Here is a 22,796-nt window from a genome sequence, read left to right on the forward strand (position 1 = left end):
GTTCTGTAGCTTGGAAAAGAAAAGTTTATAAAGCGCTAATAATCCAGTGGCCTCATTTTATGGATTGGAACACTGAGACTCAGAGAGCTGCTAGGATTTCTCCAAACTGATAGTTTGAGGCCAAGCTGGGATTGAAACCCAGGGCCTCCTGGCACTATCTAGAGCAGGATTCTTCAGCCCGCTGCAGACCAGCCAAGTCCAAGTTTCTGGGCTGGGGCCTGGAGTCTGCAGCCTCATTACCTCCTCGCTGCTTGGGTGATTCTGGTGCCCATGGTATGTAGGCCAGTCCCAGCCTTGGGGGTGCAGCTCCCAGCTCCTGTCAATGGGGCCCTTCAGCCTGGGCAGAAACACGCCCTGCCTTTAGGTGGACGTGGCCCGCCTCCCATGAGCCTGGCCTTTCCCCGCTCCGGGGTTCACTGCAGTGTGACCCCCCCACCTCAGCCACCAGAACTCCTTCTTTCTCCCTTTATTGCCTTTCTCTCTCTACTACCCTTCACAAGAGCATCTTTCCTTTTAGCAGAACACAGTCATTCCTGAGCCCCAGGCTCCTCAGCTACAGAGAACCTCCCCTTCCCTGAGGGCCCCCCACCCCCCCTCAGAAGGTGTAGGCCCCCACGAAGACGGTGAGTCTCAGTACAGAGCTGGCCCGGTAGCTCATGAGGGAGTTCATGGTGACCATCTCCAGGTCCAGCACGTACTCCCGGGGGCCCGTCACAGGCCGCGCGAGGACCAGCATGGCGCTGACATTGTTGATTTGCTGCAGGGTACAGTGGGGGGGGGGGGGGACATGTGGATTGCATCAATGTACGCACCAGAACCTACTCCCGCATGACCTCGCTGCCCCGTGTCTGGCACCCACAACCAGTTGGCTGCACAGTGGAGTGCCCTGGCCAGCCTGCAACCCCAGGCCCTCACCCAGCTCCCTGACCCCCTTGACATCTGCACCCTGCCCCAAAGAAATACCCTCCTGGTGCTCTGCCCGCCCTTTTCAGCTAGTTGTTCTTTTGTCAACCACGGTCAGCTGATGATTCAAGGCCCAGGGTGAGATTCTTGGGAACAGTAGGGCCTTTGGTGATCTGGGGCAGGTAGACTCACCTTCAAAACACTCAATTCCAGAATGAGAAAGCCAGCACTGGTACCAGACAAAGCATTAATGCCCTCACTGTGAGTCACATCTGGACTGCTCCCTCCTCAGCTCCACTAGCCCAGAGCTGGAGTCTCAGGCCCCAGGCCCTGTACTAGCCCCTGCTGCCTCTCTCCCTCCAAGACCCAGCTCCACTTGCCTGCCTTCTCACACTCTGCTGCGTCTGTTACCTTCAGCCTCTCAAGCCAGCCCCTTATCCTAAGGGTGAAGCAATCCAAGCCGGATACGCAGACCAGTGCAGGGACTCAAACCCCAGCGTCTGAGTGCCTTGCTAGGATTGCGTTTAACTATCTGTAGTTTGTACCAATTTATAACACTCCTACCTTTCTACAGAAACTGACCCCTGGGGTTAGGGGTTACTTTCAGAGGAGAGGCAGGGTATGATGGCATAGTTGAGTCTTCCACTTAAGATTTCCTGGAACTCAAGTTGGGGATTATGCAAGTCACTTGAGGAGTGGGGTTAGGGAGAGCCTTACCCTAATGTAGAAGTCTCCTTGTGAGTTTCCAGCACGGATCTGAAAGGCATTGTAGGCACCAGGGTAGACGGAGGTTGCTTGGATTTGGAACACGTCCGCCGGTACGCTCCGCTCCGAGGTGATGCTCATATAGCGGTGCACGATGGATGAGGGCTGCTCCCGGCACAGGGGGTTGGAGGCCGGACAGAGACAGCGACTGGAGACCCCAAGATGGGGACACGAATGAGGTTCTAGCCCATCCCCCAAATTTGGCCCACCCCCCCCAAAATCAAGGATCTTCCTACTCCTGCTAGAACGGTGTGTGTGGTTTAGTCACGAAGGACTACAACTCCCATCAGCTTTCAGGACTTGCCAGTCCAAATAGGTGCCAGGCAGCCGCAGAGCTCTCTGGGAGTTGTAGTTTCTCCCGTGGCCTGGCGTGGCATTGACTCACTTGTCGGACACCTGGACGTAAGGCTCCACACAGCGGTTGGTGTCCACACAGCGGTAGCCCCCGTGGAAGTTGACACAAGTCTGGGCCTCAGAGCACTGGTGCGCACCCGACTCACACTCGTCAATGTCTGTGCCAGGGGAGAGGGGCTGGAACCCAGATACCAGGCCACCAGCTCCTCACACCCCCCTGCCCACTCTACCCAGGCAACCTATACCTTGGCACAGGCGCGTGGCCAGCAGCTGATAGCCCTGTGGACAGTGGCAGGAGAAGCGGCCTGGCTCGTTGACACAGCGGTACTGGCAGAGGTAACTGGAGTAGCTGCACTCATCGATATCTGGGGGAGGGTGGGGCTGAGGACAGGGCCGGGGCGGCCTCCTAGCTCCGCCCCACACGGGCTTATCCAGAGAGCCTGGCCCCAGGTTAGGCTCAGTACAAGAAGAGGCAGAAGAGAAAAACCCTGCAGCTCAGCAGGGGACAGAGGGTTCAAGAAAGGACTGCCCAGGGGACTTCCCTTGTGGTCTGGTTGTTAAGAATCAGCCTGCCAATGCAGGGGACACAAGTTCGATCCCTGGTCCAGGAACTAAGACCCCACATGCCCTAGGGCAGCTGAGCCCACGTGCCACAACACAGCTGTGCCCTTGCACCTAGAATCTGTGCTCTGAAACAAGAGAATCCATCGCAACAAGAAGCCCACGCACCAGAACTAGAGAAAGCCCTGGCACAGCAACGAAGACCCAGCGCAACCAAACATGAATAATGTATTTTTAAAAATGCGTTTTTCAATGCAGGGGACGTGGGTTCGATTCCTGACTGGGGAACTAAGAACCCACATGCCACGGAGCAAGTAAGCCTGTAGGGCTCAACTACTGAGCCCACACACCACAGACTCAGTGCTGCCAAAAGAAAAAAAAAAAAAAAAAAAAGACTGCCCCACTCATAGACCTGTCTCTGCCCCGAAACTAAGATGATACTAAATGAGAGGACTGGGAATCTAGAGGTTTGGCTTTAAATCCTACTGACCGAGTTTGAGGAACCTCTGTTTCCTTTCAGTAAGTAAGTGGATTAGGCCGGATAAGCCCTTGACGCACCGCAGACTGCTCTGGGTTTCAACACTTTGCCCGATTCCTGCAACCTACGATCTGCCCAAGCAGTCACCTCCTGCCAACTGTGAGCAGAGCGGGCAGGAGCCAGGTTTTCTCCTCTGTGTCCTTTATGCTGCCCGGCACCGAGCCAGGCACCAGTGGGGTCTTAACTTGGCAGCAAAGCACAAAGCTTAACAGAAACAGGGTACTTGGCTAGTTGACAGAGAGAGAGAGCCCTGGCCGCACCTCACCCCAGCTATGTGACCCTGGGCAAGTCACTCAACCTCTCTTCATTGAAGTACTTTATCTTATTCTTTGTAATTATCTCCCCAAAAAACTTGAGGGAGGTATTAATGTCAATTTGCAGAGAAGGAAAAACTCATATTTATTTCATAGGATGTGAGATAAATACTTCGGCCACCTGATGTGAAGAACTGACTCATTGGAAAAGACCCTGATGCTGGGAAAGACTGAAGGCAGGAGAGAAGGGGGTGACAGAGGATGAGATGGTTGGATGGCATCACCGGCTCAACAGACATGAGTTTGAGCAAGTTCCGGGAGACAGTGAAGGATAGGGAAGCCTGGCATGGAATTGCAAAGAGTCAGACACGACTTAATGACTGAACAACAAGAACAGTCTCACAGGATTGATGGCAGACTGCACAGGGCAGGTTCTCAATAAATGCTAATTCACTTTGTAAAACGTTGCTCCTTGGGACGGTATAAGGTCTTGACTGTTGTCGTTTTCTCATTTAATTCTCAAGACAACCCATTCTACAGAAGAAGAAATGGACTCAGAGAGAAAAGTGACTTTCCCTCGTCCAGGATTTGCACACATATCAGCCAGGGAGGGGGTGCACCTCCATCTTTGCTCAATCTCTCTACCGAGCTTCAGTGGGGACCTAACTGCTCCCCTCCATGCCTTCCCCAGCAGGCTGCAAGTTCTGCTGGGCAGCTCTGCAAGTGCCTTGCCCCCTGCTGGGATAGAGTACACAGGAGGGACATGGGTGCTGGGTGGATGGGACATTAGAGGCATCAAACGGAGGGCTGTGTGGCAAGAGGCTAGGCATGACACAGGCCCTGGGGAACCAGCAGAGACCAGTGGAGACCAGGGGGGAACCAGTGTTGGGGGTGGAGCGCTCACCACTGCAGGAGAAGCCATCCCGGTGCAGCTCATAGCCCTGGTGGCAGCGACATAGGAAGGTCCCATAGGAGTTGAAGCAGCGCTGCTCACACGGAGCCCCCATGTCACATTCGTTCACATCTGGGGGTGCCAGGAATACAGGGGAGGGATGAAAACCAAGGAGCAGCCCAGAGCCCCCACTGCACCTGGGCTGATCAGGAAAGGAGTTCCCCCGCCTCGCAGCCCTCTGTCCAGGACCCCGAGCCTGGCCCAGCCCAGCCTCACCCACACAGGAGCGGTTGTTGGGCCCCAGCTGGAAGCCCGGCTCACACTGGCAGCGAAAGGAGCCAGGCAAGTTCACGCAGCGGTGCTGGCAGTAGCGGTACCGACACTCGTCTATATCTGGGATGCAGGCAGGGGAAGGACAGGGGAGGGCAGAAGTCAGGTGCCATCCAAGCCAGCTGGGATCCTGCCTCATCATCCACCGTCTTGCCTGAGTCTGGGGGCCTGGGCCAGGACAGATCAGGCAGGACTCACACACTACACGCATACAGCTCTGTCTGGTGGCTCAGGCAGAGGTGGCAGGGAGCGGGAGTGAAACCTGGGGGTGGGTTGGAATGGGGGTCAGCGCTGGGGTGAAAGCCAGGCCACAGGCCCAGACTCACCCACACACTCAGGCCCGATCTTGCGATAGCCATCGGGACAGGTACACTGGTAGGAGCCAGGCAGGTTATGGCACTCCTGGCTGGGGCGGCAGTCGTGCAGGGCCTGGGCACACTCGTCCACGTCTGCAAGACACACTGCTCAGCCCCTGCCTGGGAGCCCGTGCACCACCCAACATGACAAGACTCCTCCACGTGGGAGGACACAGGTTGGGTACCACTCAACTGAGTGTGTGGGTGACTGACACCCCCAAAACAGGAACATGTGGACCCATCGCCCAACAGCACAAATAAGAGTTTACTAGCCTGGAGCTAAAGAGAAAGGCACCCGTAAGCTGGGAGACCCCAAGTCAGGGATACATAGGACAAAGCCCTGCCCATACTCCCAGGGGCACTGACTCCAGGCCTTTCTCCAAGGTTCATGCCTCCCAGGAGTGGGGTCCAGACCGGGCAGGGCCAGAGCAGAGGCCAAGGGGCAGAGCTCTTGCACGCCATCTGCAGCAGTCGAGGTGCGGGGGGCTGGGCAGAGGGTCGGGCACAGGAACTGGGACCACCAGTGGCAGGTAAGGACCTGGGCAAGGGTCTGGATGTTATTCCAGTGCCCTGAGGAGGCTTTTGAGCAAGGGAGGAACATGAGGTATGAGTTTTTAAAAGGCAATTCTAGACACCTGTTAGAAAGATTGGCAGCCTACTCACCCACGCAGCGCTCTTGCTCATCGGGCTCATAGCCCGGGAGGCAGGGGTGGGGATGTTCAGCAGGGGGCACAGGTGGTGGGGGTCCCTCTCCGTGCAGATCATTGATGACAGCAGCCGAGCGGGGCAGGCACAGGTAGCCCCCGTAATGGTTGATACATTTCATTTCCCCCTTGCAGGCCTCAGGAATGGTCAGGCACTCATTTACATCTGCGGAGAGGGGCCTGCTGGGCACAGCCAGTCTCCAAGGGTGGACCGTGGAGGGCAGGGGAGGCAGGAGTCCAACTTAGCCTGCTCTAAGCTGTGTGATCTGGCAGGGCCTTCCCTCTCTACTCCACAAACTAAGGCTGCCTGCCCCAGACCCCTTCCTGGGGCCTGCCAGGGCTGATGGTGGGGCAGCTGTTCCCCCGGTCACCCCCATTCTCTTGCCCACAAGAGGGTCTCTATCCCTCCCTGAAGCCTCGGCCCTGACTCAACCTAAGAGTAATGTGCAGGCCTCCTGACCGCGCGCCCCCCTCGCACTGCTCGCCCAGGGCCGTGATGGTGCAGAGCAAGATAGCAGAGTGATTAAATGAGGTGTCCAGGAACCAGTCCTGTGGTCAGCGCCCTGTTGGTCTCTGGACTCTAGGGGCTGGGTTGGGTGAGGGTGCCCTGGGCTTCTCTGAGGGGGAGGGACCTGGATGGCTTCTCCACCTCCAGCCAAGCTGGCCTCCTGAGAACCAGAGCAGGCGACATACGGCCAGGCAGAGCGGAGTAAGGGACAGCCACAGGGCTCCTGCAGCAGCTCTAGGAGCTGGGCTTTGTGATCCCCTTTCCGGTTCTCCGGGGCAGGTCGGCCCCCAAGCATACTCACCCCTGCAGTGCTGGCTGTCAGGGTCCCACTCATAGCCATCTGTGCATTCCTACAAGGGGAACCAGAGGTGGCCAGTGGTCACCCCTGGTCCCCTCTAACTGACCAGGCCGAGACCAAGGCCCAAGCCGGGCCACCCTCCTGGCCTGCTCCAGACAATGGCCCCAGCTGCTCCACCAACCAAGGGAGGGCACAATCTTCCCCAGCAGCAGCCACCCCAGGATCCTGGCCTCGGTGTCCCTGCCCAACCCAGCCCAGGCCAGTGGCCCCACTGTCCCCACCGTGTAGCTGTCGGGCTCCTCGGAATCCTGGGGAGACGCTGCCCCCAAGAGCAACAGCAGCAGCGCCCAGAGCAGTAGAGACCCGGGGAGGCAGGAGGCGAAGGGGAGCATCCTGGGGCTGGGAGGTGGTGGGCAGGGGTCAGGGCGCCTCTGCCACAGCAACCCCCAAACCCTGTGCCAGGATTCTGAGCCCCAGCCCCTGCCGCCTCCCGTCTGGGACCGCGCTTGGGGCCCCGGAGCCTCCCTGGGCCGAGGGCCCACTCCTCGCGCGGGCCGGGGTTCAGGGCCCACTCGCCTGGGGCCGCCCCGCCCCCGCCCGGTCCCCCTGTGGCTCCGGCCGGGGAGCGCGGGCCTCTCGGCTCCTTGCTGACGCCGACTCGGCCTAGACTTCTGGCTCGCGCCCTCCCCCCATGGACGGCCACTCACTTGGGCCCGCGACGGCCCCGCGGCCCGCGGCTCCGGCGGCTCGGCTGGCTTCGGCAGTGCCTGCGGCAGACGGACAAGCGGACGGCGCAGCTCCCTGGACGCGCGGCCCCAGGAAGCGCCCCCCACCCGCCCGCCCGCCGCGGCGCGGCCCACCCCGGCGCCTCCGCCCGCCCCTCAGCGGATTCCTGAGCCCGCGCCAGGGGGAGGGACCCCGACCCCCCGCTTCTCCGCCCCTGGCCGGCCGCAGGCCCCCACCCGGTCCCCCGCGGCGCCGCCCGGAGCCGCCTCCCGGCGTCTGGCCAGGGTCCCCCAGCGCTCGATGCTGGGGACATTGGTGTGATGCCAGGCCCCCGGCTCACTTAGGAGTCCGCAGGCTTTCAGTGTGCGCACCCCAAAATATCATCCTGCGCACCTAGACCCTACCTAATCTGTGCCCCAGGAGTTCTTGGGCACCCACACCTCAATGCCGGGGGCCCCAGACTCTGCGCCTCCCAGAATGTGACCCTGGGCACCTGGACCCCACCAAATAATCCTGGGACTTCCGGATTCTCACTCTGCACCCTCCGGAATGTGATTCTGGACACCTGGACAATCTGGAAATACCAAATCTTTGTCCAGGGTTCCCAGACCCTCGCCTTAAGAACAGATGCTCCCGGGTCCAGAACTGTCCATCTCGGTCCCTTCTCCCCTCCATCCCCAGGGCTGTCGTCAGCCAGGCGGTCCCTTCACTCCAGAACGGCCTCCTCCGAGACCTCAGTCCGCGAGACTACATCAGTTTGGGGCGGGGGCGGCAATTCACTTTTGGCCCAGAATGAATGGAAGCCCCTGAGAAGGCGGGCAGGGCTGAACTCGGGCGTGCTGGACGCCAGGGTCCGGGTCCGGTGCCCTCGCCTGCCTGGCCATCCTCCCGCCAGCGTCCCCCGCTACCCACACATCCCGCCCCCACTCCCCGGGTTTCTGCCTACTCCCGAAGCAGCGGGAGAGCCCTAAGGGGCGGGGCTTGGGCGGAGATGGCTCCCAGGAAGGGGCGGGGTCTTGCCCTGCCCACGTCTCAGGGCGGGGCCAGACGGGAAAGGGCTGCGTGTCCAGGGATTTCCCTCCTGGAAGCAGGCGGCGTGCGGGAAATGCCGAGTCCTCGGTTCCCTTTCCCACCCCTGTTTATCCTCACAGTCATCCTCATTAGCAGCCCTGTCCGGTGAGTAGGAGAGGACGTGGCGATAGGTCCTAGGATGAGCCTTCAGGATTCAGTGTGAACTGCAAAGCACCCTCCCACCTCCAAATACTTCCCAGCACCACCACCCGCCAGCGGTGGGGGAGAGGAGGCTAAAAATAATAAGTCTTTAAAACCCAAAAGACAGTAACAAGTGCTGGAGAGGATATGGAGAAACTGGAACCCTCACACTGTGAGTGGGAATGTAAGATGGGGCGGCTGCTGTGGAAAACAGTCTGGCAGTTCCTCAAAAATGTTAGCACATGACCCAGCAATTTCACTTCTAGGTGTATATACACAGGGGGATTGAAAATATATGTCCAAACACACACACAAATCTGTACACAGTGTTCATAGTAACACTATTCATAAGTGTTGAAAATATAGAACCAAAGGAATGTTCATCTATTGATGAAAGGAGAAACAAAAAATGACCATAGAATATTATTCTGCCATAAAAAGGAATGAAGTACTGATATGTGCTACAACATGGATGAATCTCGAACATGACACCAGCTGAAAGAAGCCAGACACAAAAGGCCACGTATTCCATTTTTATGACACAACCAGAATAGGCAAATCTGAAAAACAAAGTAGGTTAGTGATTGCCAGGGGAGAGGAGAATTTGAGAATTACTTCTGATGGGTCTGGGATTTCTTTTGGGGTGATGAGAATGCTCTGAAATTAGACAGTGGTGATGGTTACACAGTTATGCAAGTTCATGAAAAATCATGGAATTATCTAAGCACTTTAAAATGGTAAATTTTATGGTATGTGAATTATACCTCCATAAAACTTATTTATTTAGACTGTGCTGGGTCTTCACTGCTGCCAGAGGGCTTTCTCTAGTTGCAGTGAATGGGCTTCCCACTGCGGTGGCTTCTCCTGTTGCGGAGCACAGGCTCTAGGGTACGCGGGCTTCATTCAGTAGGTGCAACTCCCAGGCTCTAGAGCATAGGCTCAATAGTTGTGGCTGACGGGCTCAGTTGCCCTGCGGCTTGTGGGGTCTTCCCAGGCCAGGAATTGAACCTGCATCTCAACCACTGGGCAAGCAGGAAGGAACCTAGCGCTGTTATTTTAAACCTCCAGCTCTGGGGCTGACGGGGGGCCCTTAGTCATAAGTCATACATGGCTAAAACCAGCTTGGGACACATGACTGGGAACTAGAATCATGGAGCCAGGTACCCTTCTGTAGATAATCTGCCTACTGCAGTTTTTCAATTTATTTATTTATTTATGGCTGTGCTGGGTCTTTGGTGCTGCGTGCGGGCTTTCTCTGGTTGCAGTGAGCCGGGCTTCTCTTCTTTGTGGTGTACGGGCTTTTCATGGAAGTGGCTTCTCTTGTTGCAAAGCACAGGATTTGGGGGCACAGGCTTCAGTAGTTGCAGCACATGGGCTCAGTAGTTTTGGCTCCCAGGCTCTAGAGCACAGGCTCAGTAGTTGAGGTTTGCAGCGTTAGTTGTCCCTCTGCATGTGGCATCTTCCTGGATTCCAGGGATTGAACCCATGTTCCCTGCATGGGCAGACAGATTCTTATCCACTGAACCACCAGGGAAGTCCTCTACTGCGTTTTAATAAAGTCAGCATCATTCTCTTCTTTTTTTTCCCCAGGGGAGACCCTTGGCTTACTACATGGTATGTGTTTTGGGAGGATCAAAAAAGGGGATCACAATCCAGGATACAGGATGCTTGGGGCTGGTGCACAGGGATGATCCAGAGAGATAATATGGGGTGGGAGGTGGGAGGGGGGTTCAGGATTGGGGACTCATGTACACCTGTGGCGGATCCATGTCAATGTATGGTAAAACCAATACAGTATTGTAAAGCAAAATAAAGAAAATAAATAAATAAATTTTTTAAAAAAGGGGATCACAAAAGGGTCCCTTTTGTGCAGCAAAAAGGGACCTCACAGCTTTGGGAAGATTCCCAATGAACGAAGAAATGAAGTAATCAGCACATGAATGAATGGATCCCTTCCCCTGGCTCCCATCCCCATGGAAACCCCAGAAAACCAGTTCTTTTTCTCGCCTGTCTCTGGTCTTGGATGCTGGTTCTCAGACTGAAGGTCCATGTGAGAGCCCCTGAACCCAAGGACCCACTTCAAGGCACAAGTGACAGGTGTTAAACACCCCTGCCCAGGCCTCAGCCTCCAGCCTGGCTCTGTCTGAGGTGCCAATCCTGCTATCTTCCTGCTTCCTGAAGCCCATTCACATACCTCTTCCCCGTCCCCAGACTGTGACAAGAATGAAGAACAGAGGAGCTCGGAGCTGCCACTTGCTGTCCCCTGGACCCTGAACTTTCCTAGTTAAAAAAAAAAAAAAGGACTAATCACTAAGCCAGCAAATCCCCCCTTAGCCAGCTCTGCATGCGGCCCCTTCCTGGGTGCTGAGGATACAAGCAAGGCAGACACATCTGGTGTGGCTGGGATGCGGACGCCCAGTAGACACAGGCACACTGGGGGCTCAAGGGGCTGCAGGTTATACCACAGGATAGGCGAGCTTCATGGAGGTGATGACGCCTGAGCCGACTGAGCTTTGTAGTAGGGTGAGCAAGAATGCTTCCTGGGGGGTGCTGACCACCATTCACACCCCCCATCATTAAGGCCTGTGGCTCCCATAGCCCTGTTTCCCCCTCCAGGTACCAATGGCCCTATATTGTCACTGTCCACTTAGCATGTCTCCTCCCGTCTCCTTAAGGCCAGATCCATCTCCACATCCTTAGGACTGCCCAGGACAGGGTTGGCAGAGAGTCTCTGTTGAATAAAGACAACAGGTGGAGTGGGGTACCGGCAGGCAGGGGCTGTGCCAGGACAGAAGCCTGAAGCCCTCTTGTGCATGTGTGTGGGGGTCCTCCTCCCCCTCCTGACCTGGTTTCCCTTTTGTGGTTTCTCCAGCTCCACCCTCTCAGCCCCTCCACCTTGGTCTGCAGTTTCCTGCCCCAGACACTCTAGTCTGCCGCATCATGGCACCAACCGTCCATCTCTCCTGCCTCCTGGCCCTGCTGGTGGCAGGCCTGGCTCAAGGCATCAAGGGCTCCCTCAGGGGCCAGGTAAGTGTCCCCAACTTTCTTCCCATGCCTGGGGCTCACCCCAGCAGAAACAGGGCTTTGTTCCTATTTCTCAGAGGGAGTGACTGAGACTGAGGGGATGACCCACGTGCTCAGGCCCACAAAGGGAGAGAAGCGGGTGAACCAGCTGCTCCCTTAGTCTAGTCCCAGCTCGGGTGGGAGCTGAGGTGTGGTCCCGGCCATGACTCCTCACTTCACCCCCTCCCCACTGCTCTTTTTACACCCCCCGCCCCCGGCCCTGCACCGCCACCCAGGACCCAGGTCCCCAGCCACTGGAGCTGAAAGAGGTCTTCAGATTGTTTCAAATGCAGTACAACCGGAGTTATCCAAATCCAGCAGGTATCCTGGGGCACGTGCGTCTCCAGTCCAAACCCCTGCTCTCATTTAACAGGCAAGGAAATTCAGGCTCAGGGTGGGGAATGCATTTGGCCAAAGCCACTCAGGACAGTGACGCAGGGCTGGGAGTGTACTCCCTGGTTTCCCAAATGCACAAGCGGGGACAAGATCCTCCTTGGCTATGAACCTGGAGGGAGGTGGTAGCTGTTGGGGGTTTGACTGGTCTGAGAGGATGGTCATGTCCAGAGCCACTTTCCTGTGACTGCAGCAGCAGGAGACTGCTAGTCATCCAGCAAGCACCAGGGTTACCCATTTTGTGGACTCCCTCTCCCCATGTGTTGCCAGCCCTGGTCCTGCCCTCTGGATCTCATCTCCATGGGGGAGGTCTGTGGGCACTTTCAGCCCGACTTCCTGTGCCAGGGACTTGCCCAACCCTCCCCTGCGATGTTCCAGCCACAGACTTGCGGCCAGAGGTGTGAAGTAGAGACAGAGATGACCTGGCAGGAAGTTGGTCTCTGACCACCCACCTTTCCTTTGTCACTAGCCTTCCGACCTTTCACTTGGCTTCTTCCCCAGGTGGGCAGATACTCTCTACCTGCCTTCAACAAAGCCCCAACCCAGGGGGGCTGGGGAGCCACTTCCTTGGTCCAGGTGTCTGTAGCAGGGTCTGCAAGGACCATAGGAAAGGAGCCAGTGCTTACCTGGGAGAGTGTGGGGGGGGGAGCCAAACTGGTGGCCGCTTCCTGTCCCTGGGGGCTTGCGAGCCAGCCTAGGACAACCTCCTTTCGGTCTAGAGCATGCCCACCGCCTGGACATCTTCGCCCAAAACCTGGCCAAGGCTCAGCGGCTGCAGGAGGAGGACCTGGGCACGGCCGAGTTTGGGGTGACTCAATTCAGTGACCTCACAGGTACTGGACTCCTGGCAATGGGTGGTAGGCAGGGAAGAGGATCTTCCCCAGCAGATACCAGGCTGACTTGGCTTCTGTTCCCCAGAGGGACTCCCGAGGGCTAGAGGCCTGGGGGTTTGCCCTGAATCTGAGATCAGGGCAGGAACTCTGTGGAGGCCTGGGTGGTAGCCCAGCTCACAGAGACACTGGGTGCAGGACTGTGCACCCCAGCAAGGAACGTGGCCTCCCTCCAGGCCTCAGGGTCCTTATCTTTCTGCCTCCCAGGGCATTACAGGGACTCAAATGGCTCAGGATGTGGATGGCTGGGGTGGGAGGCAGAATGGGGGAGAGGGGTCAAAACAGTGAACTTCATGGCCCCATGTGTCCCCAGAGGAGGAGTTTGTCCAGCTTTATGGAAGCCGGGTGGCTGGAGAGGCCCTTGGTGTGAGCAGAAAGGTAGGGTCTGAAGAGTGGGGGGAGTCACAGCCTCCGACCTGTGACTGGAGGAACAAACCTAACACCATCTCACCTGTCAGGGACCAGGTATCTGCCTCCACCCTAAGCCCAGCAGCCTGGCCCAATCCAGCCCCAGGGCGGGGGTGGTGTGGAGAGGCAGGGAGGAGAGGGCCTGCAGTCTTTACCCACCCCCACCGCTGCCATCCTTTCACCATTAGGGAAACTGCAACTGTTGCTGGGCCATGGCAGCAGCAGGCAACATCGAGGCCCTCTGGGCCATCAGCTCCCAACCCCCTGTGAAGGTCTCCGTGCAGCGTATGGCTGGGGGCAGGGGTGGGCGTGGGGGGGGGGGGCAAAGGAGGCGGGGGTGCCTGAGGCCTGGGCACACACATTGTCCCTTCTGGCACCAGAGCTGCTCGACTGTGACCGCTGCGGGAACGGCTGCCACGGTGGCTTCGTCTGGGATGCGTTCCTCACTGTCCTCAACAACAGTGAGTGCCTGGCTGCTCTGGGCAGTCATGGCGGGGGAAGGATGGGGTGGGTACTGTTCCCGAGCTGAACTGAGCCTCCTCCTGGGTCTCGCTTATCTCTAGGCGGCCTGGCCAGTGAGAAGGACTATCCATTCGTTGGGAGGGGCAAAACCCACAGGTGCCTGGCTGAGAAGCACAAGAAGGTGGCCTGGATCCAGGATTTCATAATGCTGCAGGCCTGCGAGCAGAGTGCGGGCAGGATGGGGACACAGGCGGGCACAGGGGGGAGATGGACAGGGACAGACGGGGCTATAGACAGAGACAGAGGGATCTCTGGGGGCGGGGGCTAGAGGGTGGGAAAGAGGAAGGGATAGATAGAGATGCCCATGAGCCGAGAGCAGGGGATGAAGGAGCAGCAGGGCTAGATGGCACCTTCTACCCCCAGGCATCGCCAGGCACTTGGCCACCCAAGGCCCCATCACTGTGACCATCAATGTGAAGCTACTGCAGGTGAGATAAGGTAGGGAGTGGGGCGGGGGGAGATGGGTGTATATAGGGGAGGTAGCCCCAGACTCGGCCTCTCTGCCCCTGCAGCAATACCAGAAGGGTGTGATCAAGGCCACACCTACCACCTGTGACCCCAGACACGTGGATCATTCTGTCCTGCTGGTGGGTTTTGGTAAAACCAAGTCGGTGGAGGGGAGGCAGGGGAAGGCGGCCTCGTTCAGATCCTACACTCGCCCTCGCCGCTCCATGGCATACTGGACCCTGCAAAACTCCTGGGGGCCTCACTGGGGTGAGGAGGTGAGTGTGGTCTACTGGGGGCAGACAGGGCAGGACAGACCTCTCCCCGCTGTCTGGTGCTGATGGGCCCTAACCTCTTAGGGCTATTTCCGGCTGCATCGAGGGAGTAACACCTGCGGCATCACCAAGTACCCAGTCACTGCCATAGTGGACATACCTAAGAAGAAGCAACAAGTCTCTTGCCCTCCCTGAGGCTGCCTGGCTGCCCCTTGGCTCTCTCCTGCTGTGCCAGTTACCTTCCCCTGCCACCTGCCCCAAGGTTTTTGCCTAGTCTCCCAGTATCTTGCTGGGGATTGAATAAAGCAAGACAAGACCCCTGTCTTTGGAGTGGACACGGCTGGGGTGGGGAAATGGATGGGGAGCGAGTAGATACTGTTCTCTGACATGTCCTTGTCCCTGTGGGGTCAACGGACACATACATCCTCATACACCGTGACACTCAAAGAGACGTACGTGTGCAACGGGCACACACGTCCATGCGCGGGCCCATGCGTGTACCCACTCACAGCCTCCTCCAAAGTCATGGCAACTTTATTGTCAGTGTGGCCAGGGCGGGGGGGAGGGGCCTCAGTCATGATAGAGGCGCAGGAGGCAGCCACGGAGGGTGCCCATGTAGCGGTCCCAGAGCGCCTGGTGCCTGCAATGGTAACAGTTAGGGTGTTGGCTGATGTTGACTGGATCCGCATGACCCTGCTCCACGTGCTCTCAACACCATCACTCGTTTAATCCTCATAGGATTCCTATAAGCCTTACTGCTGTCACCCCCAGCTTATGTCTGAAGGAATGGAGGCACACAGAGAGAAAGGAACTTGTCAAGATCAGGTCAGTTTCTCAGTGATGGAGCTGAGACTCTGGTCAACAGAGTGACTTCCAACCCCAGGGCCAAAGAACAGGGAACTCAGAGTCTGCAGGAGGGCTGGGCCGCAGCAGGAGGCCAGCACGATAAGGAAGCCTGAGATCTCTCACCGGAAGCCATCCAGGGAGTGGACCGAAGCCGAATACTGATTCAGGAAGAGACGCACATCATTCAACGGCCAGTGGTCGGAGCGGCAGGGTTCCACAAACTGTGGGTCCAAGGTAACATCCAGCACTGGTACAGCCCAGGGACAGGCCAGGATGGGGTCAGAGGGCAGCCAGCAGGACAACTCACCTTCTCCACGAGGTCTACAAACAGGTCTCTGACATCCTTATTGTGGGTCAGCTTGGCGGCCACATTCACCAGCCCCCGGGACAGGTTCTGTGGGGGAGGGAGCCTGGGAGTTCTGCCTGCTGTCTGAGAGGCTGGGGGCTGAGACCACATCTATCCACCTCCCTCAATCAAGTAATTCCCCAGCATTTAAGAGCTGGCTCCCCCCAGGGGCAGGCAGAGGGAACAGCAGCACCGCTTAAGGCCAACAGCAGAGCCACTGTGGGGCAGGGCTCTGGATGCTGAAGATGCCCCAGGGACAGAGGCTGGACTGGGCCACAGACCTTGAAGTTGGCTTCCATCTCCGAAAAGACACCAAGCTTCCCCCGGAGGGCAGTGCACACCAGGCTGAAGGAAGATAGGGTCAAGGCCCGCGCTGCCTGGGCGCCCACCTCAGGCCCCGCCCCACAGACCCCTAGGGTCACCTCTTGTGCAGGTCTAGAAGGTCCTTGTCAGCCACAAGCACCTTGAGCTCCTTCAAGTCCTGGAGAAACTCCTTGTCTAAGTCCATGTCCATGTCATCCACCTGGGAGTCTAAGTGAGGCCCATGAAGGGAATTGAGGTGCGAGATTAAAAAATGCCTCCTGTGATAACCTGAGCCTTCCCCCCTACCACTTCATGGCATCCCACAAGACAAAAGAGCACGCTGGGTGTGAGAGAGCTGGAGGGACTGGCCCCAAGCCAGAGAGACGCTGTGGGTCCCTTGTCTGCAGAGAAGCTGTGTGTGGCGGCGCTGGGCCATGAGCAGAAGCGGCTGGGCAGGGGCCCTGAAGAAGAAAGGCTGCTGGGAACGGGGGCCTGCACCTGGGTCAGTGGGGGCCTCACCGACGGCTCCGAGGGTCCAGTTCTGGATCATGAGCTCAGCACAGAAGGCAAAGTCCCCAAAGCTCAGATACTGCAGTTTTTTCTTCCCTGTCTCAAAGCGATTGTTGGCAAAGAAGACGATGGCTGCATAGTCCCTGCGGGGTGGGGAGCAGGGGGTGGGGTGTCCATCAAGGCTTGAAATTCCTTCTTACCAAGCAGCTCTCAGCTACAACATCAGCGGGACCTCCGTGTTCTGGCCTCTCTCTACCCTAACTCACTGTGTGACGGGTTTCAAGTCACATCTCTCTGGGCCTCCTCCTCTGGGCAAAGAGAAGGTTTCAGCCTGGGTCTCCTAAGGGACACGGTGGGAGACCACAGGGTAACAGCGACCATTTACTGAGTACTCACTAAGCCCCAAGGGCTGTGCCATCATGAGCTTTACCCATGGCACCTCACAACAGTCCAGCTGGTGAATGGCCAGGCTAGGATTTGAACCCAGGCCAGTCTGAACCAAAGTACAGCCCAAGAGAGGGATAACCATTGCTCCCCCTACAGCATGGAGGTCATGTGGGTTGGGGCAGAAAATAAAGGTCAGCTTCAGGGCACAAGGAAGGAGTGTGCAGGAGGGGGAAGCAGTTGGCCCCTCACCTGGCCAGCCGATCGGACAGGAGGAAGTGCTGTTGGATGTTATCCACCAGGGAGCCCCGCATTTCCTCCACCACCTTGAAGACGCGCTTAAAGTTGTCAAACTGCAGCGCAGTTAGAGGAGGAGGAAGGACTGGTCAGGTTGCTCACCCAATAAACTGTTTGATGAGCATCCCTCTGTCACTGACCCACCTATCCAATCACCAGACACTGATGGAGTATTTGTTATTGCTTCAACAAACTATTACCTCCTGCACTGGCAGGTGGATTCTTTACCAATATGCCACCTGGAAAGCCCCATTAATTATTAATATCTCTTATCAATTCCCCAAATGTTCACCAGCTTCTACCATCTTGCCTTGGATAAATGTTTACTCACTCTTATCAATAAATTCACCCCTATTTTAGCATCATGCTCTCTAGTTCTTCACTAGTTTGTGCTGAAAATGGCCTTCCTGGCTAAGCCCTAGGAACTCGAAAAAGAGCAAATACTAAGCCATCTTGGGGAGCTCAAAGGAGTCACAGAGGAAAATGCTAAAGGCCCACTAGAAGGGTTACTTCTTCCTGGAACCACTGGCAAGGCTTTTGGAGAAGGTGGTATATGACCACCCCCCTCAACCCCTGACCCTGCCTTAGATTTCAAGGGGTATATATGTCCTAAAATAATACCTTGGAAAAATAATACAGGTAGGGGCAGATGAGCAAAAGAAAGCCACGGGCTGGGGAGTCTAGAGAAGGAGGCAGGGACAGGATGATAGGAGGGTCTGAAGGTCGAGACCAAGGAATGTGGCTGCTATAGGAAAGAATGGGAGCCATTCAAAGTTCGTGAGCAGAAGAAAGCTAAGGTAAAAATGTAGGCTTCTGAGAGTAGGGGATGGCTTGGAAGGGGCAAAAAGAGAGGAGAGTGGAAATGAAGGCACTGCCACAGAAGTGTTGGAGTGGGGTGGAGGTGAGGCAGGAACCAAAGGGACGGCACAGAGGGGCGGGCTGCAGATGGGTGCAGTGCCCACCTGTCTCCGGCAGCTCTTGAGGGTGATGCCTGTTTTGGTGCTGATATCATCCAGGTCTTTCTTGGTGCCCTTGGACAGCTTTTTGCCCAGCACCTCCCGCACGAAGGCCTCGTCAAAGGCATAATACCTGTGGGGAGTTGGGGACGACCCTACTGACTTTCCATAAAAAGAGGGGAGAGGAGAGCTGGCAGGACCTGGGTTTGGCCCCTTCTGCTCTCAACTTTCTCCCGGCTTGGGTAAGTCCCGCCCGTCCCCGGGCCTCCTCGTCAGCCTGCAAAATGGATACATGGTCAGACTGGTCGGCATCCCCACCACCCGCCAGGTGAGCACCTCTCAATGAGCAGCGCCTGTCGAGAGGGCGGGATCTGGAAAATAAGCTGGTGAAGCAGCTTGGGCGGCGCGTGGAGCAGGCGCTCGAGCATGTGGAAAGTCCGGTAGTGGTCCATGGTGTCGCTCTGCAGCACCGCTGCTGTGGCGCCGGTCTGCTCCAGAATTCCCGAGCGCACCCTCAGAGCCACCGCGTCGCTCACTGGGAAGCGAGCGCTGGCATCAGGCCCCGCCCCGCCGGCCCTAGAGGGATTTCAGCCCCGAGCCCCAGGCATTTCATACTCCCAGGCCTCTGCCCACTGCCCTATAGGATGCCTAGTCCTGGTTCGGCCCCCTCTCCCATCCAAAACAACCGCTCCGCCAGACTGGCTACCCCAGTCAGCCCCCCACAGACCCGAATAACCGTCCAGCCAAAGGCGATACACGTCCTCGTCGATGAGGGTCGTGTTCCCCACGAAGATGTCCAGCTCGCTGGTCATGGCGACGCCCGGACCCGGGCGCTACCGCAGCGCCCCAGCAGGAGCGAGCACTGCCCGGGCCCGGCGCGCCGCCGCCGGGCCACTTCCGGGAGCACTGACATTCGTCTCCCGGCACCCGGAGCCAGAAGAGGACCACTTCCGGGACAGAGCTAGTCTGGGCAGGAGCCGCGAGGAAAGAGGCTGAGGCGGAGACGGTTGGGTAGCCCCTCCTCCCAGCGGGAGGGGGAGTCTCGGGTTCCTCGGTTCCAAGCCCAGCTCAGCCCAGCCCAGCCCACCCCACCCTCACGCCGGCCGGGTTTGCAGGAGGGCATCCAGAGCCAAGGCCTCTGGCTAGTTGCCCCTATGCCGGCAACCTTCACCCTCAAATCCTCCTGGTTGTTCTGTGCCCTTTTGCGGGGAGCCCCACTACTTTGACCTGTATCCTGAATGTAGGAGCTCCACAGGGCTCTATGGGGTTCCTTGGTGGCTCAGCGATAAAGAATCCACCCGCCAATACAGGAGATGCTAGTTCGACCCTTGGATCGGGAAGATCCCCTGGAGAAGGAAATAGCTACCCACTCCAGTATTCTTGCCTGGGCAGTCCTTGGGGTCGTGAAAGAGTAGGACACGACTGAGGGACTAAACAACAGGGCTCTATCCTGAATCTTTTTTATGCAAAAAAAGTTGTCTGGCCCGTCTTCAAGGGCCCTTACTGAGGGCCCCTGAGTCCATCCTGCAGATGAGCCCCTCTCCTGAACATGGGGTACCTACTCCCATGGTTTTAAGCCAACTGCCCCACCGCCACCCCTCCAACTAGTGATCTCCCTGATACAGCTTAGAGCTCTGTCTGGAAGTCCACATCCAGACGGCCACCAATCTGTAACTCTTTCCACTCTGTTCCCCACAGCCAGACCTGTTGGTTTCCTGATCTGTTCCCACCACCCCACACACACACCTCGCACCCCACCCCCAACCGGGTTCCTATCTCAGGAACAGCCCCTACATCCACCCTGTTCTCATACCAGAAACCTGGGCTTTCTCCCAGACTCTTCTCTCTCCACATTCAAGTCTCCTGATTTGCCTCCTGAATATTTCTAGTATCTGTTTTGTCCTCTCCACCCCCACTGCCGTGTCCAAGCCCAGTCCTGCATAGCTCTCCTTGCCCACTGACACATTGTTCTCAGTAATCTTTCTGCCTACATCCCCTCCCTGTGGTCCATCCCCTCCCTGTGGTCCATCCCACACAGAGCAGCCCAATCAACCTTTTTTAAAAATGTATTTTCAAAAATGTTACTCCCCTGCTGAAATCCTTACTGGTCTGTGTAAATGCTCCATCTTAGTATTTAAAGCCCTTAAGAATTTGGCTTCTGACTGCCATTGTTGCCTTCCTCTCTTACCACTTTCTCTAAGAACTGCCTTTCCAAAACAAACACGAAAAACCAGTTTACTCTCGCTGTTCCTAAAGCATGGAGGCTCTTTCAGTCCCCAGACTTTCATCGTGCTATTCTCTCTTCCTCAAATAGCTCTCTCATGACTCGCCAAAGTCCTATACATCTTTCGGGGTCTCCCTCAGGTAGCACCTCTTTGGGGAAAGCTTCCCAGGTGGCCTTAGAACCCACCTGCCAATGCAGGAGACATGAGATGTGGGTTCCATCCCTAGGTCGGGAGGCTCCCCTGAAGGAGGGCATGGCACCCACTCCAGTATTCTTGCCTCGAGAATCCCCATGGACAGAGGAGCCTGCCAGGCTACAGTCCGTAGAGTCGCAGAATCTGACACGTCTGAGGCGACTTAGCACGCACTTTGTGGGTGGGGGCAGCCCCTCAAAATGTGGTCTTCCTCCATTTGCTTCTTCATCGCAGCTTGTCGCCTCTGCCAGATCAAGACCTCTTTAAGGACAGTATAAGGATATGACTCAAGTTTATTTCTGCATAGCCCTTACACACAATAAAAGTTTACTGAACAAACAGATCCGTGTATGCCCCTCCCACCGGACAGGAAACGGTCTGTGCTCAGAGTAGGCTGATGATGTGAGCCAGGACGTTTGGACTTCAGTTTCCAAGGACTGAAAGCGATGCTCAGTGAGTCGAGACTCTACAGTTCGAGCAAAGCTAGGAAGGATGGAAAGGCGATCCGTCTGGATTTTGTCAGAGGGTGGGTGGAAGAGTCGCGGGTCGACACTGGAATCTTGGTTCTCAGTGGGAGCCGAGAGGCCTGGGCTAGAGCTTGATGCGGTTTAGAACTGGAAGGTACGAAGAGCCTAGTTTAGGGCTCACTGGCACCGAGGACGGGGACACGGATACCCAGAGTCAGCGAGCATCAGAAACACCGCGGTCCGAAGTGGGCAGGGAAGGGCTTCATTCTGGGAGCCTGGACCCCGCCCCTTTCCGAGGGCGCTAGCCCGGATTGGCTGTTTGTCCTTGACGTCATGGGGCCCCTCCCCGGCGCGCGCCCCGCCGCGTGCCCGCCCCCTCGCGGGCGCTGCATCCTACGCTAGCTCCGCCACAGCTTGTCCACTGAGCGGGTGCCTGAGCCCCAGCGACGGGGAGGTCGTCGTGGGGCTCCTGGGCCGCGGCGGCGGGCAGGCGATGCTCCAGAGGCTTAGGCAGCCATGGAGGCCGAGACGGGTGGCCTGGAGGAGCTGACGGATGAAGAGATGGCGGCTCTGGGCAAGGAGGAGCTGGTTCGGCGCCTGCGGCGGGAGGAGGCGGCGCGCCTGGCGGCTCTGGTGCAGCGCGGCCGCCTCATGCAGGAGGTGAATCGGCAGCTACAGGGTCACCTGGGCGAGATCCGCGAGCTCAAGCAGCTCAACCGGCGCCTACAGGCCGAGAACCGCGAGCTGCGCGACCTCTGCTGCTTCCTGGACTCGGAGCGCCAGCGCGGGCGGCGTGCCGCGCGCCAGTGGCAGCTCTTCGGGACCCAAGCATCCCGAGCCGTGCGCGAGGATCTAGGCGGTTGTTGGCAGAAGCTGGCCGAGCTGGAAGGCCGCCAGGAGGAGCTGCTGCGGGAGAACCTGGCGCTCAAGGAGCTCTGTCTGGCGCTGGGCGAAGAGTGGGGTCCCCGAGGCGGCTCCGGCGTCTCGGGGGGCTCTGGCGCTGGGCCGACACCCGAGCTGGCCTTGCCCCCCTGCGGTCCTCGTGACCTGGGCGATGGAAGCTCCAGTACCGGCAGCGTGGGCAGCCCCGATCAGTTGCCCCTGGCCTGCTCCCCAGATGATTGAGGGCACAGCTTCCCGCCGACGCCCACCCGGATTGCTCCTTAAGCGACGAGACTGCGGTGGACCTGGGGACCCGGACGCCGCCCCGGCTGCGCACGAAGGGCCGATGGAATGGACTGAGAAACCCTAACACTGAGGAAGGCCCCTGGCTCTCGCTGGCGGGGCAGTAGGGGGACTGGAGGCTGGAGTGGTGGGACTTACTGGGGGCTGGGGTGGAGGCTAATAAACTGAGGCGGAAGCAGAGCCCATGGCCCGGGCGCGTCTGTTTGGAAATCGCCGGAGTTGAGACAAGGGCAGGGACCATTGTGGGGTACCATTCCCATCTGCAGGGACTGTAGAACTAAGGTGGCTGACTCCCCCATTACCTCGGTCCTGGGGCAGGATGTGGGACAGTGGTGAGCCATTGGCTCCCCCCATCAGGCCCCAGGACAGGCCGTGATCCGGCCCCAAAAGTGGCTCCAGCTCCCTTCCCGGTTCCTTCCTGTCCAAGACAATGGGGCAGGAAGCAGGTGCCGGGGGCCTAAAACCCACTCAGCCGCCTCTCGAGAGGCTGGAAGGGGCCTAACAGCGCCCTCCGGTGGCACACGCCGGAGCACTGTGGGTCCCCCACCGGAAGGAGGATAATCCTCTTGGCTTGGCACCTCACAGCACTTCTCTTCCTCTTCTCAGTCCTGGAGATGAGGCAGAACAGATGTAGCCTCATTTGTCAGATAGGAAAATCGAGGAGGTCCAGAAATATCATTTTGTCCAAG

At 57.7% G+C, this 22,796-nt stretch overlaps 4 protein-coding genes across 18 annotated transcripts; 2 read left to right on the top strand and 2 right to left on the bottom strand.

Moving 5' to 3' along the window:
- Nucleotide 1: 1 nt before the first annotated feature.
- Nucleotides 2-8,152, bottom strand: EFEMP2 (EGF containing fibulin extracellular matrix protein 2). Of its 11 annotated transcripts, none has more exons than XM_069566284.1 (12): nucleotides 8,136-8,152; nucleotides 7,171-7,230; nucleotides 6,745-6,862; nucleotides 6,467-6,515; nucleotides 5,617-5,823; nucleotides 4,924-5,046; nucleotides 4,544-4,660; nucleotides 4,280-4,399; nucleotides 2,268-2,387; nucleotides 2,054-2,180; nucleotides 1,621-1,816; nucleotides 2-757 (listed from the first exon to the last, which is right to left on the bottom strand). In XM_069566284.1, exons 3-12 carry the CDS (start codon nucleotides 6,853-6,855, stop codon nucleotides 596-598), a joined length of 1,332 nt encoding a protein of 443 aa, XP_069422385.1. In that variant the 5' UTR covers nucleotides 6,856-6,862; nucleotides 7,171-7,230; nucleotides 8,136-8,152; the 3' UTR covers nucleotides 2-595. The 11 variants fall into 11 exon arrangements, with proteins under 11 accessions (XP_069422385.1, XP_069422377.1, XP_069422383.1 ...); XM_069566276.1 differs by lacking the exon at nucleotides 8,136-8,152 and adding an exon at nucleotides 7,806-8,133; XM_069566282.1 differs by lacking the exon at nucleotides 8,136-8,152 and adding an exon at nucleotides 7,774-8,133.
- A 66-nt stretch (nucleotides 8,153-8,218) lies between these two features.
- On the top strand, nucleotides 8,219-14,712 carry CTSW (cathepsin W). 2 transcript variants are annotated; one of them, XM_069566295.1, is made up of 12 exons: nucleotides 8,219-8,365; nucleotides 9,992-10,015; nucleotides 11,274-11,428; nucleotides 11,701-11,785; nucleotides 12,577-12,690; nucleotides 13,061-13,212; nucleotides 13,344-13,440; nucleotides 13,536-13,616; nucleotides 13,719-13,844; nucleotides 14,041-14,105; nucleotides 14,190-14,399; nucleotides 14,481-14,712. In XM_069566295.1, the coding sequence occupies exons 3-12, from the start codon at nucleotides 11,342-11,344 to the stop codon at nucleotides 14,589-14,591; spliced, it is 1,128 nt and encodes a 375-aa protein (XP_069422396.1). In that variant the 5' UTR covers nucleotides 8,219-8,365; nucleotides 9,992-10,015; nucleotides 11,274-11,341; the 3' UTR covers nucleotides 14,592-14,712. The 2 variants fall into 2 exon arrangements, with proteins under 2 accessions (XP_069422396.1, XP_069422395.1); XM_069566294.1 differs by lacking the exon at nucleotides 9,992-10,015 and having other exon boundaries at nucleotides 8,223-8,365.
- Nucleotides 14,713-14,914: 202 nt separating this feature from the next.
- Nucleotides 14,915-19,067, bottom strand: FIBP (FGF1 intracellular binding protein). Of its 4 annotated transcripts, none has more exons than XM_069566297.1 (10): nucleotides 18,766-19,067; nucleotides 18,375-18,573; nucleotides 18,045-18,171; nucleotides 17,038-17,138; nucleotides 16,390-16,544; nucleotides 16,011-16,119; nucleotides 15,870-15,933; nucleotides 15,550-15,636; nucleotides 15,366-15,463; nucleotides 14,915-15,036 (listed from the first exon to the last, which is right to left on the bottom strand). In XM_069566297.1, the coding sequence occupies exons 1-10, from the start codon at nucleotides 18,848-18,850 to the stop codon at nucleotides 14,967-14,969; spliced, it is 1,095 nt and encodes a 364-aa protein (XP_069422398.1). In that variant the 5' UTR covers nucleotides 18,851-19,067; the 3' UTR covers nucleotides 14,915-14,966. The 4 variants fall into 4 exon arrangements, with proteins under 4 accessions (XP_069422398.1, XP_069422399.1, XP_069422401.1 ...); XM_069566298.1 differs by having other exon boundaries at nucleotides 16,411-16,544; nucleotides 18,766-19,063; XM_069566300.1 differs by having other exon boundaries at nucleotides 14,915-15,174; nucleotides 16,411-16,544; nucleotides 18,766-19,006.
- Nucleotides 19,068-20,094: 1,027 nt separating this feature from the next.
- On the top strand, nucleotides 20,095-22,287 carry CCDC85B (coiled-coil domain containing 85B). The gene has a single exon (XM_069566302.1). The coding sequence runs from the start codon at nucleotides 21,439-21,441 to the stop codon at nucleotides 22,045-22,047; it is 609 nt and encodes a 202-aa protein (XP_069422403.1). The 5' UTR covers nucleotides 20,095-21,438; the 3' UTR covers nucleotides 22,048-22,287.
- The last annotated feature ends 509 nt before the right edge of the window (nucleotides 22,288-22,796 follow it).

Source organism: Ovis canadensis, chromosome 21 (genome assembly GCF_042477335.2).
Source record: "Ovis canadensis isolate MfBH-ARS-UI-01 breed Bighorn chromosome 21, ARS-UI_OviCan_v2, whole genome shotgun sequence".
NCBI classification, from domain to species: Eukaryota; Metazoa; Chordata; class Mammalia; order Artiodactyla; family Bovidae; genus Ovis; species Ovis canadensis.

Bases quoted from the DNA above. Each gene is read 5' to 3' on its own strand.
- EFEMP2 (XM_069566275.1), bottom strand. From the start codon at position 8,073: ATGGCCAGGCAGGCGAGGGCACCGGACCCGGACCCTGGCGTCCAGCAC. The intron at 6,516-6,744 runs GTGGGGACAGTG...TTCCCCTTGTAG, and splicing joins AGGAGCCCGACAGCTACACG to GAATGCACAGATGGCTATGA. The intron at 1,817-2,053 runs GTGAGTCAATGC...TGGGGTCTCCAG, and splicing joins TACGTCCAGGTGTCCGACAA to TCGCTGTCTCTGTCCGGCCT.
- CTSW (XM_069566295.1), top strand. From the start codon at position 11,342: ATGGCACCAACCGTCCATCTCTCCTGCCTCCTGGCCCTGCTGGTGGCA. The intron at 13,213-13,343 runs GTATCTGCCTCC...TTTCACCATTAG, and splicing joins TCTCACCTGTCAGGGACCAG to GGAAACTGCAACTGTTGCTG. The intron at 14,400-14,480 runs GTGAGTGTGGTC...CTAACCTCTTAG, and splicing joins GGCCTCACTGGGGTGAGGAG to GGCTATTTCCGGCTGCATCG.
- FIBP (XM_069566297.1), bottom strand. From the start codon at position 18,850: ATGACCAGCGAGCTGGACATCTTCGTGGGGAACACGACCCTCATCGAC. The intron at 18,172-18,374 runs GTGCTCACCTGG...AACTCCCCACAG, and splicing joins CAGGCGCTGCTCATTGAGAG to GTATTATGCCTTTGACGAGG. The intron at 15,464-15,549 runs GTGAGTTGTCCT...TTGGACCCACAG, and splicing joins TTGTAGACCTCGTGGAGAAG to TTTGTGGAACCCTGCCGCTC.
- CCDC85B (XM_069566302.1), top strand. From the start codon at position 21,439: ATGGAGGCCGAGACGGGTGGCCTGGAGGAGCTGACGGATGAAGAGATG.